At 35.3% G+C, this 20,539-nt stretch overlaps 2 protein-coding genes across 3 annotated transcripts; one reads left to right on the forward strand and one right to left on the reverse strand.

The window, feature by feature from the left end:
* Positions 1 to 2,277: 2,277 nt before the first annotated feature.
* Positions 2,278 to 4,829, reverse strand: LOC109152643 (receptor protein kinase CLAVATA1-like). Its single transcript, XM_019300286.1, has 2 exons — positions 2,482 to 4,829; positions 2,278 to 2,304 (listed from the first exon to the last, which is right to left on the reverse strand). The coding sequence occupies exon 1, from the start codon at positions 4,667 to 4,669 to the stop codon at positions 2,510 to 2,512; it is 2,160 nt and encodes a 719-aa protein (XP_019155831.1). The 5' UTR covers positions 4,670 to 4,829; the 3' UTR covers positions 2,278 to 2,304; positions 2,482 to 2,509.
* A 4,534-nt stretch (positions 4,830 to 9,363) lies between these two features.
* Positions 9,364 to 19,228, forward strand: LOC109152659 (kinesin-like protein KIN-6). Of its 2 annotated transcripts, XM_019300303.1 has the most exons (23): positions 9,364 to 10,028; positions 10,117 to 10,316; positions 10,657 to 10,780; positions 10,881 to 10,975; positions 11,089 to 11,224; positions 11,517 to 11,582; positions 11,753 to 11,815; positions 14,338 to 14,388; positions 14,583 to 14,665; positions 14,747 to 14,861; positions 14,950 to 14,995; positions 15,112 to 15,227; positions 15,309 to 15,437; positions 16,249 to 16,323; positions 16,419 to 16,496; positions 16,571 to 16,757; positions 16,927 to 17,009; positions 17,084 to 17,212; positions 17,617 to 17,758; positions 17,935 to 18,017; positions 18,217 to 18,353; positions 18,460 to 18,538; positions 18,988 to 19,228. In XM_019300303.1, exons 1-23 carry the CDS (start codon positions 9,513 to 9,515, stop codon positions 19,084 to 19,086), a joined length of 2,832 nt encoding a protein of 943 aa, XP_019155848.1. In that variant the 5' UTR covers positions 9,364 to 9,512; the 3' UTR covers positions 19,087 to 19,228. The 2 variants fall into 2 exon arrangements, with proteins under 2 accessions (XP_019155848.1, XP_019155849.1); XM_019300304.1 differs by lacking the exons at positions 16,249 to 16,323; positions 16,419 to 16,496 and having other exon boundaries at positions 16,601 to 16,757; positions 17,929 to 18,017.
* The last annotated feature ends 1,311 nt before the right edge of the window (positions 19,229 to 20,539 follow it).

The raw sequence follows: 20,539 nt of genomic DNA on the forward strand, positions 1-20,539 counted from the left end.
AATGTTGGGTTCGAAAGATTGTTACATACATGGCTTCAATAATGCTAGGAGAGCTTTTCGAATAATGTTAATGTATGATAGTAGTTTTGATATTTTACTCCAAAAAACATAGTTATTAACGTCTTATACAAATCAAATTTAGTATGAGTGGAGTATAAATTTCGTATCAAAAGGTCATGAGTTTGATTTTTGTCAACAATTTATTGGTCGAATTTGTCGCATAGTGTTTTTATAGTGCGGTTTACGTCATGAGCACCCTAAAGAGTGATGTGATGATAAAAACTCGCAATCACTATGTGAAGATGTGTATTAGAATGACCTTGTACGATGAGCTCGATCGAGAAAATGTTGATAATAATTAAATTCGTGACCTTTTAATAAAATAATCAAGCTTTCGTCCAATTAGTCAACATTTAAGGGCAATAAGATTTCTTTTATTATATATATAAATATATAATATATATGTGTGTGTATAGATTTGTTCAATTAACTATTTTTATTCTTTAACTAGTTATAATATGCGCATAATGCAATTATAGGGTGTCTAATAAATAAAAATGAAGTTAAACTTATTTGATCGACATAAAGGTAAAAGTAAATTGATTTTATTAATTATTATATGATATAACTCGACACTATGTTTACATGTAGACCTTCAAAAAAATGAATCAATCTTGATTGATTAATTACATGATTGTTTATATATATAATTAATTAATGACCTTGTGGTCAAGTGGTATGAATTGGTTTTTTTTAGATGGAAGGTAATGGGTTCAAGCTTTACTACAAGGTCATTGGCTTTTTATTTTTTTCTTTTAAACAAAAGTATAAAAAAAGTTCTTATGCTTGTAAATGAAATTTGTGATGCTATATTGATTTCATGTTACTCCATTTGTTATAGTATAGTTTTCTTGCTGAATTGTGGGGTAGTGGTGGTGATATTGTGTGGTAGCAGTAATAATAATAATTCGAAAACTATTTAAAAAAAAAAAAAGAGTGGAGAGAGATAAAAATAAATAATTTAAAAAATGTCTTCTCATTAAAAAATATGAATCTTTTTTCGTCAAATCGGGACTTCTTTTTCCGTTGAATATAATGAATATTTTTCTAACTCTATTTTCCTTTAGTATCCGACCACGGAAAAATTTTAAAAAAATGAATTTCGGAAGTCATTTCCCTGGTTTCCAAACTGACCATAAATTATTGAATTAGCTTATAAATGTAAAAATATATAAAAAGATAATTTAAGACATTAGGATTTTGATTAATGAAAGGTAGGTAATGTCATTTTATATATAAATTAGTAAAGATAAACAAAAGTTAGTTAATAAGCAAAGAGCTTATTTTAAAACGATAGCTATCTGGGTAGTGTTTCAATATAAACTATTATTTTAAACACCTCATATTTTACTGAACAGAACTGGCTTATTTTTTATAGTTTAAAATAAGTTATAAGCTCTACCAAACAGTATCATAATTTACATGTGATATTTTTTTATTAGTGTTTTCAATCCAGGAAACAAAAATTAATTTTATCCATAATGTATAATAAATACGTGAACGGTGAACCAATTCAAGTCGAATCAAATTATTGAATTGTTTTAGATCAAAATTAAAATTAGTAAACATTATATAGATTGACAGGTTTAGTCAACTTGTGGGTAATGGAATAAAGATAACATATCAGATGAGGTGAAACCATTGTCTTAGAGTGCGTTTGGAACCCCGAAAAATGATTTCTAAAAAATGTTTTCTGAGTTTTCAATGTTTGGATGCAATAGGAAAATTCAGTCCTGGGGAAAATGAAGCCATTTTGGTGGAAAATGACTTTCGCCCAAAATTTGGGGGAAGTCATTTTCCGCCAAAATGTTTAAACATACAATTCTACTCATTTTTCCAGAAAATAAACTAAACACACCAAGTTTTTCAAAATACAACCAAACACGAGAAAAGAAAATGTTTTTTGGAAAATGACTCATTTTCCAGAAAATATTTTTCAGAAATCATTTTTCAAACGGACCCTTAGTTAAAAATAGGTTTTACTCCATCTCAACTAAAAGTCTAAATTGATAGTTGGATTGCACATTTATTTATGTTATATTATATGCTCAACACGCCCCCTTACGTTTAGCATGACTCTGATACCAAATTGAAACATGTGATTCATCTCAACTGGAAGTCTAAGCTCATAGTTGGATTGCACTATGTTATATTATATGCTCAACATAATTATATCGGTTTTAATTATAATTTTATTTACATAAGTTATTATTATTATTTTTTTGGTGCATGTTTTCCCTTATTGCATAACACAATGTTTTGTCTCCGAGCACAATATTGTACCTTTCAGAGTACCCTAATATACCTTCCGGTGCACAAACCTCCAGACCACATTGTTGTGTATTCTTGTCTCTTGAACACACATGGTTATTTATTCACATTGTTGAGCCATTGTGTTGTTATGCATATTCTTCAGCCTTCCCGAGAGCATTTGATCTGGAATGAATTACTAATTATTAATTTTCGTTGGGCATGGATCTCCGGTGGAAAATCCCGGCGCCTTTTTGTCGATGATGTTCTCCTCCTTTAAGCAGTCTGGATCGTCGTCTACTCTGAAGTCGCGTCTCTGGAACGCCGTGAGTTTCCACGCTTTTGATTGTTTCCGGGTTATCACGCACGTGACAGCCAACAGCAGTGCAACCGTGACCAGGATTATTATCGTGATCAATATCTTCGCCGGGGTGGAAACATGGGAATGGTTATCGCCGGCGGCGGAGGAAGATGAAGCTGAAGGACAATATCGGGCGTGAGGTGAACAGAGGCTTGGATTTCCGGTGAAAGACCGATCGCCGAAGATCCTTAGCTGCCCGTTGGCGGGTCTCCGGCCGGAGAAATCATTGTCGGAAAGATCCAAGTCGCTTAAGCTATTCATTAGCCCTAGTTCAGCTGGAATTGCGCCTGAAAGCGCGTTGCCGGATAAGTTGAGTGCGTTCAATATGTGAAGCTCTGAGATTTCATTTGGAATTTCACCGGTGAGATTGTTCCCGCTGAAATCAATGGAGTTCAGCTCGGTGCACTGCGATATTGGACCCGGAATCTCGCCTTTTAAACCGTTGCCGCTCAAATCAATCGTCACGAGCTTCTGTAACTTCGAAATTTCATTAGGGATTTCTCCGACGAAGTTGTTGGCGGCAAGTGACAACTTCACGAGACTCTCTAATTCCCCGATGGCCGGAGGGATCTCCCCGGCGATCATATTGTTTGAAAGAGCGAGAATCGTTAAATTCCTGGCAGAAATCTCCGCCGGAAGATCGCCGGAGAATAAGTTGTTATTCAGCTCAAGCATATCGAGCCGCGGCAGATTGAAGAACCCGGGAGGAACCGTTCCGTTCAGAGAATTCTTCATAACGCGAACACTATTCAATGATTTGCACTCGCCGAGCTCTTCAGGAATCGGACCGAAGAAGAAATTCTCCATGAGAATCAACGTCTTCAACCTCCCGCCGGCGCACATGTGTTTCGGAATCGTACCGGTGAAGCGGTTAGACGATACGTCCAGATACAGTAACCGGCCGTTACGCCCGAGATTTTCGGGCAATTCGAACGTGAAGTTGTTACCCCAAACCTGTAACGTTTCTAGGTTTGGAAGGTCGCCGATTAACGCCGGGATTGCACCGTGGAATTTGTTATTGAACAGATTTAAGAGCGTCAGAAATTTCAACTGAGAGAAACTTTCAGGAATTTCTCCGGTCATATTGTTATACGAAATATCCAGAGACTTTAAACTCTCCATATTCCCCAGCTCCGTCGGAATATGACCGGTGAGACTGTTCATTTGCAGGTATAGATTATGCAGCCGTTTCAAATTCCCGAGGCTCGGCGGAATGGTGCCGGTGAGGTTACAGCCGCCGAGATCGAGAAGGCGGAGAGTGGCGAACGAGCCGAACTCCGGCGGAACGCCGCCGTGATATGTGTTGAAATAGCCTAGCTTTAGTTCCTCAAGGTTGGGGAGGTTAGACAGGCTTGGAGGTATAACACCGGTGAGTGAGTTTCCCTGTAAGTGCAAAATCTGCAAACTAGTGATCTCAGAGTACGCCGCCGGGATTTCTCCGGCGAAGTAATTCCCACCGAGAATAAGGTTCCTCAGTTTCTTCATCTTCGCGAACTCCACCGGGAGGTTACCGGTGAAGTTATTGTTGTAAACGTCAAACACCTCAAGCTCTGTCAACCCAGCCAAGATCTCCCCGGGGAAGTCACCCGAAAAATTATTATTCGCCAGAACAATAACTTTCACCGCCGCGAGCTTCCCCATCTCCGGCGGCAGCTCCCCTGTGAGGTAGTCGCCGGCGAGAGTCAAGCTAACAAGCCGATCCAACAGTCCAATCTCCGGCGGGAGCGTGCCGAAGAGCGGAACACCAGAAATATTTATATCAACGACCCGCGAATCCCCGTCACACTTCACCCCGGAGAAAAAGCAATGCGCGGCGGCGGAGGTGGCGTTGCCGACGTCGCGCCAATCACTCAGCCCGGAGCTCCGCGGCTTGACCATGGAAGCCTTAAGCTTCAGCAGCACGTCAAGATCAGAAGAGTTGGCATGGAGAATGGAAGTGGAAAACAGGAAGAAGAAAAGGGTGAAGGAAATGAAAAGAGAGAAAGAAGAAGAATGCATCTTGAGTTTTGGGAGAGTTATCAATGGCGGCTTAGCCGGAGACTGGAAACCAAGAATTAAAGAAATGGGAGATTTGCAGAAAGAGAATAGGGGATAGTGTGGCTATTTGAACAAGCAGAAAAGACGTGAGAGTAGAGCCATGGCTCCATCCAATCACCAAAATCTCTGAAAACAATCTTTGATTATTGTTTTTTAATCAAAATTCTTCCAAAATGAAGAACCCCGGCCCTGGTGACTCAACTGAGACCCCCTCTCCCTGGTCATTCTTTTAAAGTTTCACCTCTATGACCAATTGAGCTACCCATGCATGGAGCCATGGAGGGAATGTTATTCCATTCTTGGTTTCTATTAAGCATTTTAAATTAAGATTTTTTAAAAATTGTTAAATTATTCTAAAATTAAGATTGTTTATTTTAATGAGTGTAGTATTTGCCCCAATTTTAGTCACATAATTATAATAACATTTTTCTAGTACTATTTATTTATCTGGTGTGCTTTACGTGCTATTATACAATAACGAAGTTTACATTATAGTAGGGTCTTTCTAATGATGTTTACCAAGTAGTACAAAATAGATCATAGGTATCTATGGTAGGAAGCAATAGGCGTCTGTTTTACAACAAACGCCGGTGAACTATAGGAGTCTATTTCTTCCTTGAAACATATGCTTATAATAACATGGTGATTTGCGGAGCATTATATATAAACATGATTTATCCATAAGCAGTAGCTATATATATGTTTTACTCGTCACAAAAAAAAAAAAAAAACAAAAAAAAAACACTATTATCCCAAATTTTGTTTGTTTTATTCGAAACGATATGATGTGATTGAAAACAAGAACAAAAATCCAACCGCACTTTTGTCAATAAGAAGTTTGTGCTCATCATACAAAGTGCCATTGAATATAATGGAAATCAACTGTTGCGGAAAAGGAGCAACTTTATACTAAAATGAATGAGAGAAAAATGGCACCTAGTGCTTGCTGGTGGTTCTAATAATTAAGTTAGATTATTGGATTGCACAGAGAATGAAAACCGCATGAATTGTATGGAACAAGACAGAATATATTCTCCACTAGAAGGAAGAGGGAGCTAGAGATTAGGGCAAATTATTGTGTGGACCATGTTCTACACAGTGTTATGTGGACCATAATAAAAAGTACATTTTAAATATACTAAATGTACATTATTTTTGTACTGAATGTACATTATACAGTATAATGTACACTCAGTACAAAAATAATGTACATCCCCTGAATATAGTATACATTATTTTTGTATTGAATGCATATTATTTTTGTGTTGAATGTACATTATTTTACAATATACAAAATATGGTCCACACAATTTGTGTGGACCATGATTCACACAATAATGATTGAGAGATAAGAACAGATTCAAATTCTTTGTTTAAAAAGATGGTGGTGAATGAAATTGCAGGAGATTTAAGAATCAAAGATAGTGCTAAGGAGAATAAATGAGAGATGGCCATCAAAATCCAATTTGGAGGATACTTATGTTTGCCTTTAAGAAGAGAATAATTTTTTTTTTTATTTTTTTAAAGTCTTCCTTTTGAAAAGTAAAGTGTAACCACTATCTCATTGTATATATGGGATAAACTCTGTTCTTGTGTAATAGGACAAATTATTGTGTGAGTTATGAATATCAGGTATATTTTTAATATATTAAAAGTATATTATTTTTGTACGAAATGATACATTATATAAATAGTGTATCCTTAGTATATTAAAAATGTACTTTAAAAAAAATGTACTTTACACGTATATAAATAATGTACCATTAGTATATTAAAAATGTAATTTTTATTTAAGGTTCACATAATTTTGTGAACCATGATTCATGTAATAATAATTGGTGTAGTAGCCTGCAAATCAGACAAGAGAAGTAAATCACAATATCGATCAAAAGAGTGTTGAAAATAAAGCAAACTCGTGCGCATCAGGCATAATTTAAAAAGAAGAAAAAGAAAAACAAAACAAAAAAAAGTATCTTTGCATTTGCACTTTTTAAATGCCAATTATACCTGTCTTCCACAACTACATTGTCATCATAATCTAGTTTTGAATAATCCCATACTATTTAATTCACTTAGGGTGTGTTTGGTTGGTAGGTTTTGCCCACAGGAATGGGTATGAAAGTGATTGTTGTTGTTTGGTTGATAGGTTTTCAGAACACTACTATGGGTTTCGAATACCCCATCATTGAAAAACCCATACCCAAATACAATAAAGGTTTCATTCCCTTATTCATTCTCAAGCACTACTATTAGTAACCATTCCCATTCCACCCTACTACCAAACATGTTAAATATTTTCACCAAAACCCATTACCATTACCAAGTATTTGATACCCATTACGATTCTGATTCCTATGTGCGAACCAAACACACCCTTAATATTACATTTATGCCAATACATGCATACGATTTTGAAGTGTTGTTTGTTCTAATTTGTCGAGAATTTAAATTAGAGTGCTCAAATATATACTTTGATAATTCATTATGATAAATTAATGATTCAACACTCCTCTATACGAAGAAAACATGTCAATTTTAATGATGTCACACGTCTTGAATTAATTTTGAAATTTTTTGACTGTATTTTGAAAAAAAAAATTGAATTAAAAATTATTGCATACTTGATAAGACATTCACCCAAAAAGTTCAATGCTATCACTTTGATAGGAAAATTTTCTGGGTGTCTAGGTTTTTTTTTTTTAGTTATTTAAATTTTGTGACTTGTGAAAGTTTTAGTTTAATTTTTTATGAAGTTGATAAATTAGCACCAAAATTGAAATGTTTTATTATAACTTTGGCCAATTTGTGGGTTTGATCTTCTTCTTCTTCTTCTTCTTCTTCTTCTTTTTTTTTTTTTTTTTTTTTTTTTTTCAGTTGACTTTGAATTTGCACGTGAGTTCATAAATATATCGATTAAATTCTTTGCAAAATTCATTTGTTTCCCCATCAAACACCAAATTCATAAAATAATATTAATTTAGCATATATTAACATTTATTTTAATAAAAAAATTTGTTATACAAAAATTGGATATAAGCTAATTTTGGCATGCTTAACTAAAAAACTAACCGAAAGCTGAAAGGTGACAAACTAGTAACTAATAACCTAAATAATTGAAATGAAAACGTTTGGTAAATTTATGGTTTGTTTGGAAATATGAAAAATGATTTCCAGAAAATGACTTACTTTTCATAAAATATTTTAATTTTCTAGTGTTTGGTTAAATGTTAAATATATATATATATATATATATATATATATATATATATATATATATATTTGTCTATTTGCTTGAAAGTTAAAAAATTACATTTTTTCTATGTGGAGAAGTAGTAGAAATTGCATTTTTTTTTCTATTTGGAGAAGAAGAAGAAGAAGTAAGCAGCAGCAGCAGCAGCGGCGGCGACAGTGTTGGTGGTGGTGGTAGTTGTATCAACGGTAGTGATTGGGGATTGAGGGTACTAGTGTTGGTGGTAGCGATGATAGTGGCGGTATTGATGTTTGTGATGATAGACTGGTAGTGCAATGCATGCATTTGATGAGAGCGTTACTAGGAACCACCATGTTTAAATTTTTTTTTTTTGACTGTCAAAATAAAACACACACACCATTAATCTTGTTCTTATGCATTTTAATTTTCACACTTTTTGGAAACAAAACATGATATATAAATTATTATATTTCTTTTACATATTTTATTATATTTATTATGTAAGGGAGTTTGAATCTCTATACTAATTATTGTTAATAATTTATTCTTTTGCAAACCAAAAACAATGAAAGTAATATTTTAAATAATTTATTTTTCATGAAATTGAAATTCAATTCATTTTCGATTATTTTCTATGAACCAAACCAACTATTTATATTTTGGGGGCAAATTATGCTGTAGAACCGTGTCCGGTGGACACAGTTCTAAAATTATTCATAATTATGAGTATATAGTTCAAAAATTATGAACATATAGTCCTATAATTATGAACATAGAGTTATGAATATAATATGAACATATAGTTATGTAATTATGAACATAAAGTTTCAATAATTGTGAATATGAAGTTAAAAAATTATGAAATATAGCTTTATAATTATGAACATATAGTTTAGTAATTATTAATATATAGTTATAAAATTGTGAATATAGAGTTTTTTTTGAATGCGTGAATATAGAGTTTAATAATTATGAATATGAAAAAAATTATGAATATATAACTTTATAATTATGAACATATAGTTCAGTAATTATGCACAAAAAATCATGTTTAGGTGGACACGGTTCCACAACATAACGATTGTGACAAATTATTGTATGGACCATGGTCCACACAATGTTACGTGGACCATAATAAAAAGTACATTTTAAATATACTAAATGTACATTATTTTTGTACTGAATGTACATTATACAATATAATGTACACTCAGAACAAAAATAATGTACATCCCCTGAATACAATGTACATTATTTTTGTACTGAATGTACATAATTTTTGTACTGAATATACATTATTTTACAATAGACAAAATATGGTCCACACAAGTTGTGTGGACCATGGTCCACACAATAATGATTGAACGATTGTATTTTGGGTTAGTAAATGGGCTTTGCCCACAAAATATGAGGCCCGATTAAGCAATAAAAGGCTGTCCAGTTCACTTCAATTCCCCAACCCGGTTTCCAGGCTTAGTAGCTACGGAGTATTTGAAAACTGAAAACTCATTTTTCCGCCAATTCTTCATTTCTTCACAGGTTGATCGTCGGACACTCGGACAGGGAAGGTAAAGACTGTTACTCTGTAAGAGGATGGAGGCGAAGAGCCCACCGTCGTGCCCCAAAACTGTGACCGTTCGCCGGAACCCCCATCGGCGGGCTCGAGATACTCCGTTAACGAATATACCGGTGTCTTTTCCGAAACCAACTCCAGCGAAGAAAAATGATATCTCTTCTTTTCCGATTGAGGAGATTCTGTCCATTGACGTTAAAGCAAATCCAGAGGCTGATTCAGTATCAGCTGAAGAACCGGTATCTGAGAGTCTCAAAGTCTATCTGAGAATCCGGCCGGTTGTTGTTCAGAGCTATGCTGCGAAGAAGGCGAAAATTGGAGCTGAAAATTTACAGGTGAAGAATGCTTGGCCTAAAAACCCTAGAGCGAAGAGCACTGTAGAGAAAAAGGTAAAAAAGAGCAGCGAAACTTGCATAACGGTGAATGATTCACATTCCATTACGCTCCGACCGCCGGCGAAATTGCAAAACAGCAAGCGGATTAAATCCGAGGTCTACGAAGGCTTTTCACACGTGTTCTCTCCAGAGGCATCTCAGGTCTAGTTTATTGTCATTCTCTGAGCTTCGTTATTTACTGGTTTGTAGGGGTTAATAATTGAATTGAGACTTTTGTTTTGTATTACAGAAGGAAGTGTATGAGAAAATGGTGAATCCTTTGGTTAATGCTTTTATCCGGGGAAGGAGTACGATGTTGGCTGCTTTAGGCCCAAGTGGCTCTGGAAAGACACATACAGTCTTTGGATCTGGGAAGGACCCAGGTATGGTGACACTGGCACTTCGACAACTGTTCTCAGAAGAAAATGCTGGAAAAACTGAATCGTCAAGGTTGTTTTAACTTTGGTGCAGTTTATGGTACCTTTAATGTTAAGTTTTGCTGCTTGTGATTACTTGTGATAGTTATTGACCAATATTCTTCTCAAGTGAAAGATGCAAAAATTAACTTCTATAATGCTTAATACAATTGAAGATCTGGTTGTTTGATGCCATTTTGAATATATTGTTCTAACTTTATGAAGCTTTTAATATGCAAAAGTTTTTACTCTGTATTTAATTTCTGTGATTGTAGAAAATTTTTACAATTGATCAACTGGCTATTTCTTCTCTGAATTATTCATCGGCAGATAGAAGTAACCTGTTATTGATTATCATGCTTTACCATGGCCAGGTATTTCTACCTTTCGATGTTTGAAATTTGTTCTGAGAAAGGAAAGTCTGAAAAGATATTTGATTTAGCCCAAGATAGGACTGATTTATGCTCACAGCAGACATCTATTAAAGGCCTGCAAGAGGTTTCACACTATACTGTCCTTTTCTTTTGCTGCAATTTTACTGCTTTTCTAATACTAAAGTACTAAACAACCTCATTTTTGTTTTGATGTACTTCTCCAGACCAGAATTTATGACATACAGCAGGCTGAATCCATAATAGCCAGCGGATTGTTAAGACGTTCCACAGCCTCAACTAACTCAAATAGTCAGTCTAGGTGCTTGACACTTATTAATAGTCTAATTCTAGAGCAAATATTTTTTGCATGCTTGATATGTCTATATATGTGTGTGTGTATTGCTCTTTCATTACATTATTATGTCTATACAGTCGCTCTCAATGCATAATAAACATTCGCTGTGGTCATAAGAAGGTCGATGAGGAAGTTGGTGAAAGTTCAAATAGCTCTGTCTTGACAATAGTTGACCTTGCTGGGGCTGAAAGGGAAAAAAAGACAGGAAATCAGGTATCAATTGTATCCTGCAACTTGGTGGAATAGTGTTCACTAGCATGTATCATAAACCTTGAAACTCTCATTTTAAACTCTATAGGTAGGAGCAATTTATTGTGTGTCTTGACAACTTGTATGTTCTTTTTCTTATGTTGTTCAATCCCTGATACATTACTATTTTGGAAAGCTCATAAAAGATGGTTAACTCCAAGTTGGATTTGAATTCTGTGCCTTCTGTCTTTTTCTGTTTTATATGTTACTAGTTTTCTAGTGGTAAAATCTTACTGACAACTTCACTTATGTATAGGGGGCTAGATTGCTTGAAAGTAATTTTATCAACAACACTTCAATGGTATTTGGACAGTGTTTGAGGGTATGTATTTCAAGTTTATTTGTATGGTTTTGATTTTATTGGCAACCTAGATTTTCCATCTTCCTTGTGCACCCTTATATGCTGTTTTCCATTTCTTCCTTCTATATAAGCATGCAAATGTATATCCATACACTAGTTTTCTATCATATTGCTTCATCTACCCATTGCAGTCATTACTGGAACATCAGAAGAACCCCAAAAAACCAATGCAGAAACATTTTCAAAATTCCATGGTAATACAATTTACAGTATCATTTTCTTTTCCTACAATCCGACCACTGACCACTGTTGCTGCTTTTATTTCTGTATTTGTTCTTCCTTTTCCTTCTAATATTTACATCTTTGAATCAATTACAATACTCTTTGCAAAGTACTCTTTCTCTAGTGAAGAAAATTTGTAAACTCCACTCTGCCTTTTTGTTTTCTGTTAGAGATAAGAACAAAGGTATGCTTTATTTGACTGAAACTTAAGAAAAAAAGAACAGGAAGTCCTAAGACCTTCCCCACAAGAGTATTAAGCTCTTGCCCAGCTACTTAGAGCTTCAAAGACTAAGATAAAGGATTTGATGATCTGCTCTCTTCTAGAGATTCTTATTTATAGTGCTAGAAAATAAATAACTATAGAAAGGAGATGATTGCTGAGATGATTGTTGAGATGATTATGCCTCTCATTATTTGTCAAAACCCTTGAGTTAAGCTTTCCCTTATATATCCTGATTTGCCTGATTTGCATCCTTCCCTTTTCTGCGTGAGTAAACTATCCATCCTTTTGGATGCGTATCATTGCCACCCACCAAAGAAACAACCTTGTCCTCAAGGTTGGAGTGAGGAAACTGACCGTTGAAGTCAGATACGTCCATCCAAGTAGCATCGTCTGTAGGGCGGCCTTCCCATTGCACCAAGACCTGGTGCACCCCATTCTGTTGCCGAGCATTCAAGATGTCTTGAGGGGCAAAACCTGGTTCGGTAACTGCCATGTCTTTAGGGAGGTCAGTGACTGCAGTATGATTTCCTGTGACCCTTCTTAGTTGTGACACATGAAAGATTGGGTGGACTTTTGCAGCAGCTGGCAGTGCTAATTTGTAGGAAACTGCACTAAATTTCTGGAGAATTGTAAATGGTCCGTAGAACCGGGGAGCCAACTTTTGGTTAATGCGATGGTGGATTGTGGATTGACGGTGCGGTCGAAGCTTCAACAAAACTTTGTCCCCTTCAGAAAATTGGAGCTCACGGCGTTTGGCATTTGCAGCTTTGGTCATCTTATTCTGAGCTTTCTCTAAATGGTAGCGCAACTGTCTCAACATTTCATTCCTATCATTGTGCTCCTCGGCAACTGCTTCCACTTTGAATTCCCCCGGTAAATACTGCTTCAAGGTTGGCGGGGGCCTTCCATAGACAACCTGAAATGGGGTAATTCCAGCGGCACTTTGAAAAGAAGTGTTGTACCAATATTCAGCCCAATGGAGGAAGCGTCCCCATTGCTTTGGTTGTTCAGAAGTCATACATCGCAAATACTGTAGCGTATCTGCAAATAAAGCATACCTTTGTTCTTATCTCTAACAAATTGATCCGACCTGCCGTTGGATGGCGAACACACGAGATTCCCGCATAGAGACGTTAGAGAAGAACCAAGATGCAATCCGTACTGAATTGACCACATTGAACGATCGATTTGCAGCTTTGGAAGCTTCTGTGGCTAGGATGTCCAACCTCCTCGCTCTCTCCCTCCAAAGCAAAGGGCAGGGCGATGCTAGTGCGTCATCGGTAGCAGTCCCAACAATTGATTCCAACCCCTCGTCAGAACGATTGGCTCCTCTCGACAACACCACACTTCCCACGGGAAGATTGGAACTTCCTACATTTGATGGTGGCGACCCGATCGGATGGTTGCCCGGAGTGGAGCAATATTTCGCCATACATCACACCCGGGAAGATCTGAAGGTTCCGACAGCCTTTATCAGTATGCAAGGACTGGCTCTAGATTGGCTCCGGTGGATGAAGCGAACGCAACAATTCGTAACTGAATGCCTACTGTGTCAAAAGAATAAGTATGACAACATGGCACCAGAGGTTTACTCCAACCTCTGGACAGAATTTTTTGACAAATGGGGCACCAAGTTGCGTTTGAGCACTGCATACCACCCTCAAATGGACGGCCAGTCAGAAGTCCTCAATCGATGCCTGGAGCAGTATTTGCGGTGTATGACTTCTGAACAACCAAAGCAATGGGGACGCTTCCTCAATTGGGCTGAATACTGTAGCGTATCTGACTTCAACGGTCAGTTTCCTCACTCCAACCTTGGGGACAAGGTTGTTTCTTTGGAGGGTGGCAATGATACGCATCCAAAAGGATGGATGGTTTACTCACGCAGAAAAAGGAAGGATGCAAATCAGGCAAATCAGGATATACATGGGAAGGCTTAACTCAAGGGTTTTGATAAATAAAGAGAGGCATAATCATCTCAACAATCATCTCAGCAATCATCTCCTTTCTATAATTATTTATTTCCTAGTACTATAAATCAGAATCTCTAGAAGAGAGTAGATCATCCAATAATCTTCCTCAGTCTTTAAGCTTTTAGTAGCTAGGCAAGAGCCTAAAACTCTTGTTGGGGGAAGTTTTGTGACTTCCTATTTCTTTTCTTTAGTTTCTAGTCTATCAAAAATACCTCCTGGTTCTTTTCTCTAACATTTTCTATATGAGATGGATATTTATATTTCTGCTTATGACATTGTCTTGTTTCCCTATGATTAGTTGACAAGATATTTACGAGATTATTTGGAGGGCAAGAAGCGGATGGCATTGGTGTGTTCTCTGTACTTTTCTTAACAAGTAGTATGCTCTTTATTGTTGAGTAGTTTGCGTGAATAGCTTTTGGTTTTGTTAGATTTTTCATTCTCAATCTCATAAAATGCTAATCCATATTTATTGTTTATAACAAATGCGGAGTATTTCAAATCTCAGCACTGACAGTTTAGTTGTTTTATTTCACTATTCAGCTTTTAACTGCTAGGCCTGAGGGAGAAGACTATCTTGACAATTCTTTTCTGCTAAGGCAGGCTTCACCATATACAAAAATAAAGTATGAAAGCTGTGAGAATTGTTTTCATTTTGCGTATCTTGTCTTTTAAGGAATTTCAACGATAATTACTTGTGGCTATAGGTTTGACTGCATTGAAGAACCAATAAATTTGAATTGCAATAAAAGGCCTAGTCAAACAATGCCTATGTCAGATCAACTCAAAAGAATGAAGATTGGTGACATTGAAGCTTGCAGTGTATCTTATCTTAATCATTTTTTTTTTTTGTTTATGTCCATTCTTTATCATTCATCTTAAATCTTTGACTATTATTAATTTCTTGCAGTCTGGTGGAATAAAGATGGAGAAGGGTTCTTCACTTTTAAAAGAAGGTTATCCAAAGTTCCTTCTTTGTATTTGTTCTCCTTGCTTCTGTATTCTGTAGCATGTTTCTTTAGGTTGGCCATTGATTGAGAATGTTGATACATCAATTGCATGTGCAACATAGAGCTCACTGCTGGAGGGGTTGATGATGTCAAAAAAAGAGATAGAGAATATCAGGTTTTACTGGGATTTTCAAAAGGGCTATGGAATGTCTTGAAAGAATACAAGAAGAAACTTGAGGTTCTGTATTCATTATTTCACTGTATATGGAGGTTTTTGAGTTAGATAAGCATAACTCAAGTGATATTTGCATGTAAGCAGGTTGCTGAAAATGAAATCCACTGCCTTAGAGAGGAACTGAAGGACTTCAAAAGCCAGCATTCTTCTCAAATCATGCTTTCAGCTAAGGTGCCCTCCACTGAAGATCATCAGTCAACTGAAACAGAAGAGGTACAAAAATAGCAAGAGTAGGGAATAGACTTTATTATAGCTATGACCTTTTTGTTGGTGACATACCTACAACCCCCCAACGAAAAACATCTGATTGCATATCATCGATGATGGTATTTCTTTCTGTTAGGAAACAAACTGTCATGAAATTTCCTTGTTCAACACATGTTATGAACTAAAGAGTCAATCTCACAATTGTCACAATATTGTAGAAAAAAGATCATGAAACTCAATTATATTTCTCAATGTTGTATACTCTCTTGTCTCTTGCTTAACACATAGAGTTTTTGCCTTAACTAGTGGGGTGGTGGCTCTTTGCCACCTGCCGGACCTTCCAACTTGTTGAATATTAGAAAATTCCTAGTAGGAGTGGGCTTAGTTTCCTATTCCTATTAGGCTTGATTTAGTCCCCATGTTCCTAACTTCCTATAAATATAGAATCCTTATATAGATAGAAGTATAGAATACACAGAGACAATCTATTGTAATCTTTCATTATAATATATTCTTTCTATTCTCTTTTGCTTTGGTTTCTCACATATTTTGCTTCCGCCTAACTGGCGGGTGGTTGTTATTCTCCACCCGCCAGGCCTTAGCATTTTTCTTTCAAATTCATTTTGATGCAAATTCATTTGCATATTACGTAGTGCTATGTTAGTACATACTGTTGATTTGTCTATTACATCTTTTTCATGCTTTAATGTTTGAAAAATTGGCTTTTCTTCTTCTGCCTTTTCTATTTTTATTTCTTTATTCTTTTTCAGGGTAAAATTTAGGAAGTAATGTATTTGAGATTCTGATATTTGTTCAGGTGAATTCAGAACTTTCTTCTTGTCAGCTAACATCATCAAATCAGACTGGAAGTAAGGAGTTATGTGATCACATTGTAAGGCAGAAACCTTCCCCTTTTGGGCCTCTCCCTTGACATGAGTTGACACTAATAATACAAGATTTTAAGTTGTCTTATGTTTAAATGATTAGGTTACCAGCTCTAGATCATGCACTGGTGATGCATTATATGAGGAAAATTGCTGTCAGGATTATAATGAGAAATTTGTGGTATAAATAGTTAGAATTGATGTGTTAAATTGTATACTTTTGTTTTCTTTGACTGCATATAAAAAAAGAAGCAGCTAATTTATTGTAGAGAAATTGATGAACAGCTCAAAAAATCATTTGAGGATACAGCCGCTGTTGAAGATCCAAAGTTACAAGATGTTGATGCAGAATATACTTACTCCAACTGTGAATCACCTGGTATTTTGAATGATTCACGCCTGTGCCAGTATCTGGATGATGAAAAATCTGAGGAAAGGACTGGTAATAGTTGGAGTTCTAAGCCATGCAATATATAAAATACTTTTGTGTGACTACTTGTAGAGTTCTAGTGCCAGAGTTTTCTAGTTCTTAAACTGAGGCCACTTGCAGTTCTTTTAACTGCTTCCTCATTCACATAGTTTGCAATATGACAATTTCATTGCTTGTTCAGATTCAACTCCCGTGAAGTCCACAACCGAATCTTGTCAATTGCCTAATTATGGCAAGTCCCAACTGCAGAATGGAGTGGTAAAGGTAAATTCTAATTTGTGGTACTTCTGATTATTATACTCTATTAATATTCTGAATTTTGATTTTCTTGCAAACAGGATGGTGAAAATGAAACCTGCACCTTACTAGAGGAATTTAAGGATTTAAAGAGTGAACACTTCTCTCAAATCATAGCATCATCTGAGGTGTCCTCCACTGAGGATCATTGTTCTGTTGACCTTGAGGAGGTAACAACTGCATAATTGAATGATAGGAATCAGTTATGCTTTTTCTTTGGCTTTGCTATGTTATTTTTTTTATGAGATTGTAGATAACTAGGTATCGTCTTTTCATGTTGAGATCTGACATTTGACATTACCATGAATGTTTTGATTTCTCTTCTTTCGGATCTTTCTAATTCTCTATAGCTTTGCAGTTGTAATTTGTAAATACCTGGAATAAAATTTCTGACAAGTATACTTAGACCTAAATATTAGTTGAATAGATTTTAATTTCTTGAATTGCATATACAACAATAGAAGAAGCTTGTTCAGGTTGAGTTTAAATAATGTGTCTTCTTAACAGCTGAAATTTTTAGTTTAGGCGGAACACTTCATTCAATAAAGCTAATGTATTGTTCCTAATTGAGAAGCAGTACAGAAAATCTCCTGAAGATCCAAAGTTAGAAGACGTGGAAGTGGAAGATACTCCTTTGGAATGGAAAGCACCCATGATTTCAGCCAATTCATGCCAGTGCAGTGATCAGGAAGATGAAAACACCAAGGAAATTATAGGTAATAGTCAAAATTGTAAGTTACACTGAGCATTAACTTCCAAAAAATTTTGTCAAGCTACCCATGCTGCCAGAGCTTTATAGTTTTAAGCAGCACCAACCTTTGTACTTCTTTTGATCAATTCTTTGTTCACCTAGTTTGGTAAAACATGTGTGATCTTCACTTGTTTTTTTTAGATTTAACCATTGTGGAGGTCGAAGCCAACTCTGCCCTACCACCTAATGTCATCAGATCCCAACCACAGTGTGAAGAGGAAAAGGTGTAATTTCTGCTTTAAATTCTTTTATGTGTATGAACCATGATGTTTTGACATTTGATCATTATGATTATGCTCTTCCACCTTCACTTTCTTGTATGTCTACTTGGTCTCTTTTCTGAGAAACAAATCCCATATAATTTTTGTTTTCAAATTAGACACCTAAAAACTCATGATGCTCTTCTGTTTTTGTTTAACTCAGAAACACTTGCATGCACCAATGCCAGAATCTGAAGATGTTGGAACATGCAATCGTAGATGTGACGACAGCAATGCAACAGAAACTGTATTGAAGCACACTTCCTACAGCAATTCCAGACAGGCAGAAAAACCCAAAAGGTTAGTGCAAAACAGCATTTTTTTTTTCTCTCCCTTCTCGCCTTCTGGCACTTGCATTTTTTCCTATAACATTGCTTTTAATCTTGTGTTATAATTAATTTAACAGGAGACTCCTACCAGCTTCATCCATTCTACTAAAAGATATTGACAGCGTAGACTTCGTGGATGAGAATGAGAAGGCAAAGGTGAGACACTAAAACTTCAGGCCTTCTGTTTGCTGCACTAGTTTCTGCTTGAATTGCTCTTATATTGCCTATTGCACAGGCAGTCCATGTTGTCCTAAAACCTAGACCTTTCCATTTTATTAATTGAATGACGTGTCCCATTTCAACAAAAAGTTTAATTAACAGTAAAGCCACACATTTATATTCTACATGTTATATATGCTCAACACCATTTACAGTTCTGGTTCTGCTGCATTCACATTGACATTGCCCATTCCATAGGCACCTCAAAAATTGCTGTCAGTTTCATAAAATATATGGCACACCATTGCCAATAGGCTTTACTTGCACTCTTGATCATAAAATTCACTATTTTACTTACATATATGTTAATAGAAAGCAGTAAGTTCATCAGCTTTGTCTTGGTAATCCTTGGAGATGACATGGTTTGTTCAAATAACATGTAATAGGGTACCAGAGGAGAAAGGAAAGCAGCAGCAGTGAATGCCAAGAATAGAAGTGAAGGGAACTTATCTCTTCTTCGTTTGCTAATGAATCAACCACGTTAGCTGGTTTTGGGCCTTTGGCTAGTTTTGGCACCCAATGATGTAAAATTCATGTTGATATGACACTTCATAATTCATGTAAAACTTTGCTAAGGGTGCACTTAGAGCAACTACAACCTCAATAGTTGAGGTTTTCCTTTATCAATTTTTTGTAGGCCCTCCGTCCTAGCATCCACCTCATCATTCACTATCTCATTCAAGGATTTGAATCCAATAGTTAGATAGAAAATAGACAAACAAACATGATAATGAGTATCAAATCTTATAGTAGGGTTGAACTATATAGTTAGTTTTTTTTTTTTGAAAACCAAAAGGAATAACTTTTATTCAATTAAATGTTTGATATAAGAAGGAATTGAACTAATCTAACATAACGGACTAGATTGAGAACGAGCTGCCCTAGCTAAGATATGTGAAATCTTATTCACTGATTAAGAAAGAAACTTAATAGACACTACTTCAAAGTGTTGTTGAAAATCCCGGTACTTGCGAATTACACATCTTGCATAAGAGTTGTTCGGTAAATTACCATTGATCAGACTGCAAAAAGAATTGACTAGCCAATGTTTTTAAATTGAATGAAACATTTATCTTAAAGTAGGCAAACAAACATGATAATGAGTATCAAATCTTATAGTAGAGTTGTTTAAGCACAATGCTTTTAAATTGAATATTAAATATTTATCTTATAGTAGGCAAACAAACATGACAATGCGTACCAAATCTTATAGTAGAGTTGTTTAATCACAATGTTTTTAAATTGAATGAAATATTTATCTTGTTGCATAGTTTGTAGACTAGTATACATAATACATGGATAGAGTTTATTTTGACTACATCTTCATTTTGAATTTCTCACTATCTAAAAAGAATTGACTAGCCAATCTTCATTGACTTGAAGTCAATATCTTTCTATTTTTATTTTGGCAATAGTTTTTTTTTTTTTTTTTAATACTAATTTGTGGTGGGATTCATGAATTTCCAAGTTTTTGGGCTATTATTTTTAAGATAAATTAGAATTATGTTATATTTCAATTATTATTATTTTGTAATAGCTCATAAACTATACAAGAAAAGTCATGCAAAGATTTATAAAAATTATATTTTTTTAAAGTATAATTTTAACTTTAATTTTTTAAATTATATAGATGTGTTGTAATAACACCACATCACAAATAATTATTAATAGTGATTTTTTTCTTTGAGTACTATTGACCCTTTTACATGTAGTATTTGACTATCTGTTGCCCAACGAGTCAATATCAACTCCAGTGAGTCAGTCACTTCATGCCGCTTGACCGACCACAAAGTCTTTGGCATTAATAGTGATTTTAGTATAAAAAAAATTCAAAATATGTTTAATTTACTAGTAATTATTTTTTAATTAAATATTGGACACAAAAATTTGGGATTAGCAAAGTCTATGTTTAGAAGAATGAGTTGACCGTAAGGTTTG

The sequence above is a fragment of the Ipomoea nil genome, unplaced genomic scaffold, assembly GCF_001879475.1.
Source record: "Ipomoea nil cultivar Tokyo-kokei standard unplaced genomic scaffold, Asagao_1.1 scaffold2480, whole genome shotgun sequence".
Classification (NCBI taxonomy): Eukaryota; Viridiplantae; Streptophyta; class Magnoliopsida; order Solanales; family Convolvulaceae; genus Ipomoea; species Ipomoea nil.

Coding starts and splice junctions, on each gene's coding strand:
- LOC109152643 (XM_019300286.1), bottom strand. CDS start 4,669: ATGCATTCTTCTTCTTTCTCTCTTTTCATTTCCTTCACCCTTTTCTTC.
- LOC109152659 (XM_019300303.1), top strand. CDS start 9,513: ATGGAGGCGAAGAGCCCACCGTCGTGCCCCAAAACTGTGACCGTTCGC. Junction 14,666..14,746: donor TCACCATATACAAAAATAAA/GTATGAAAGCTG, acceptor TTGTGGCTATAG/GTTTGACTGCATTGAAGAAC. Junction 18,018..18,216: donor CACAGTGTGAAGAGGAAAAG/GTGTAATTTCTG, acceptor TGTTTAACTCAG/AAACACTTGCATGCACCAAT.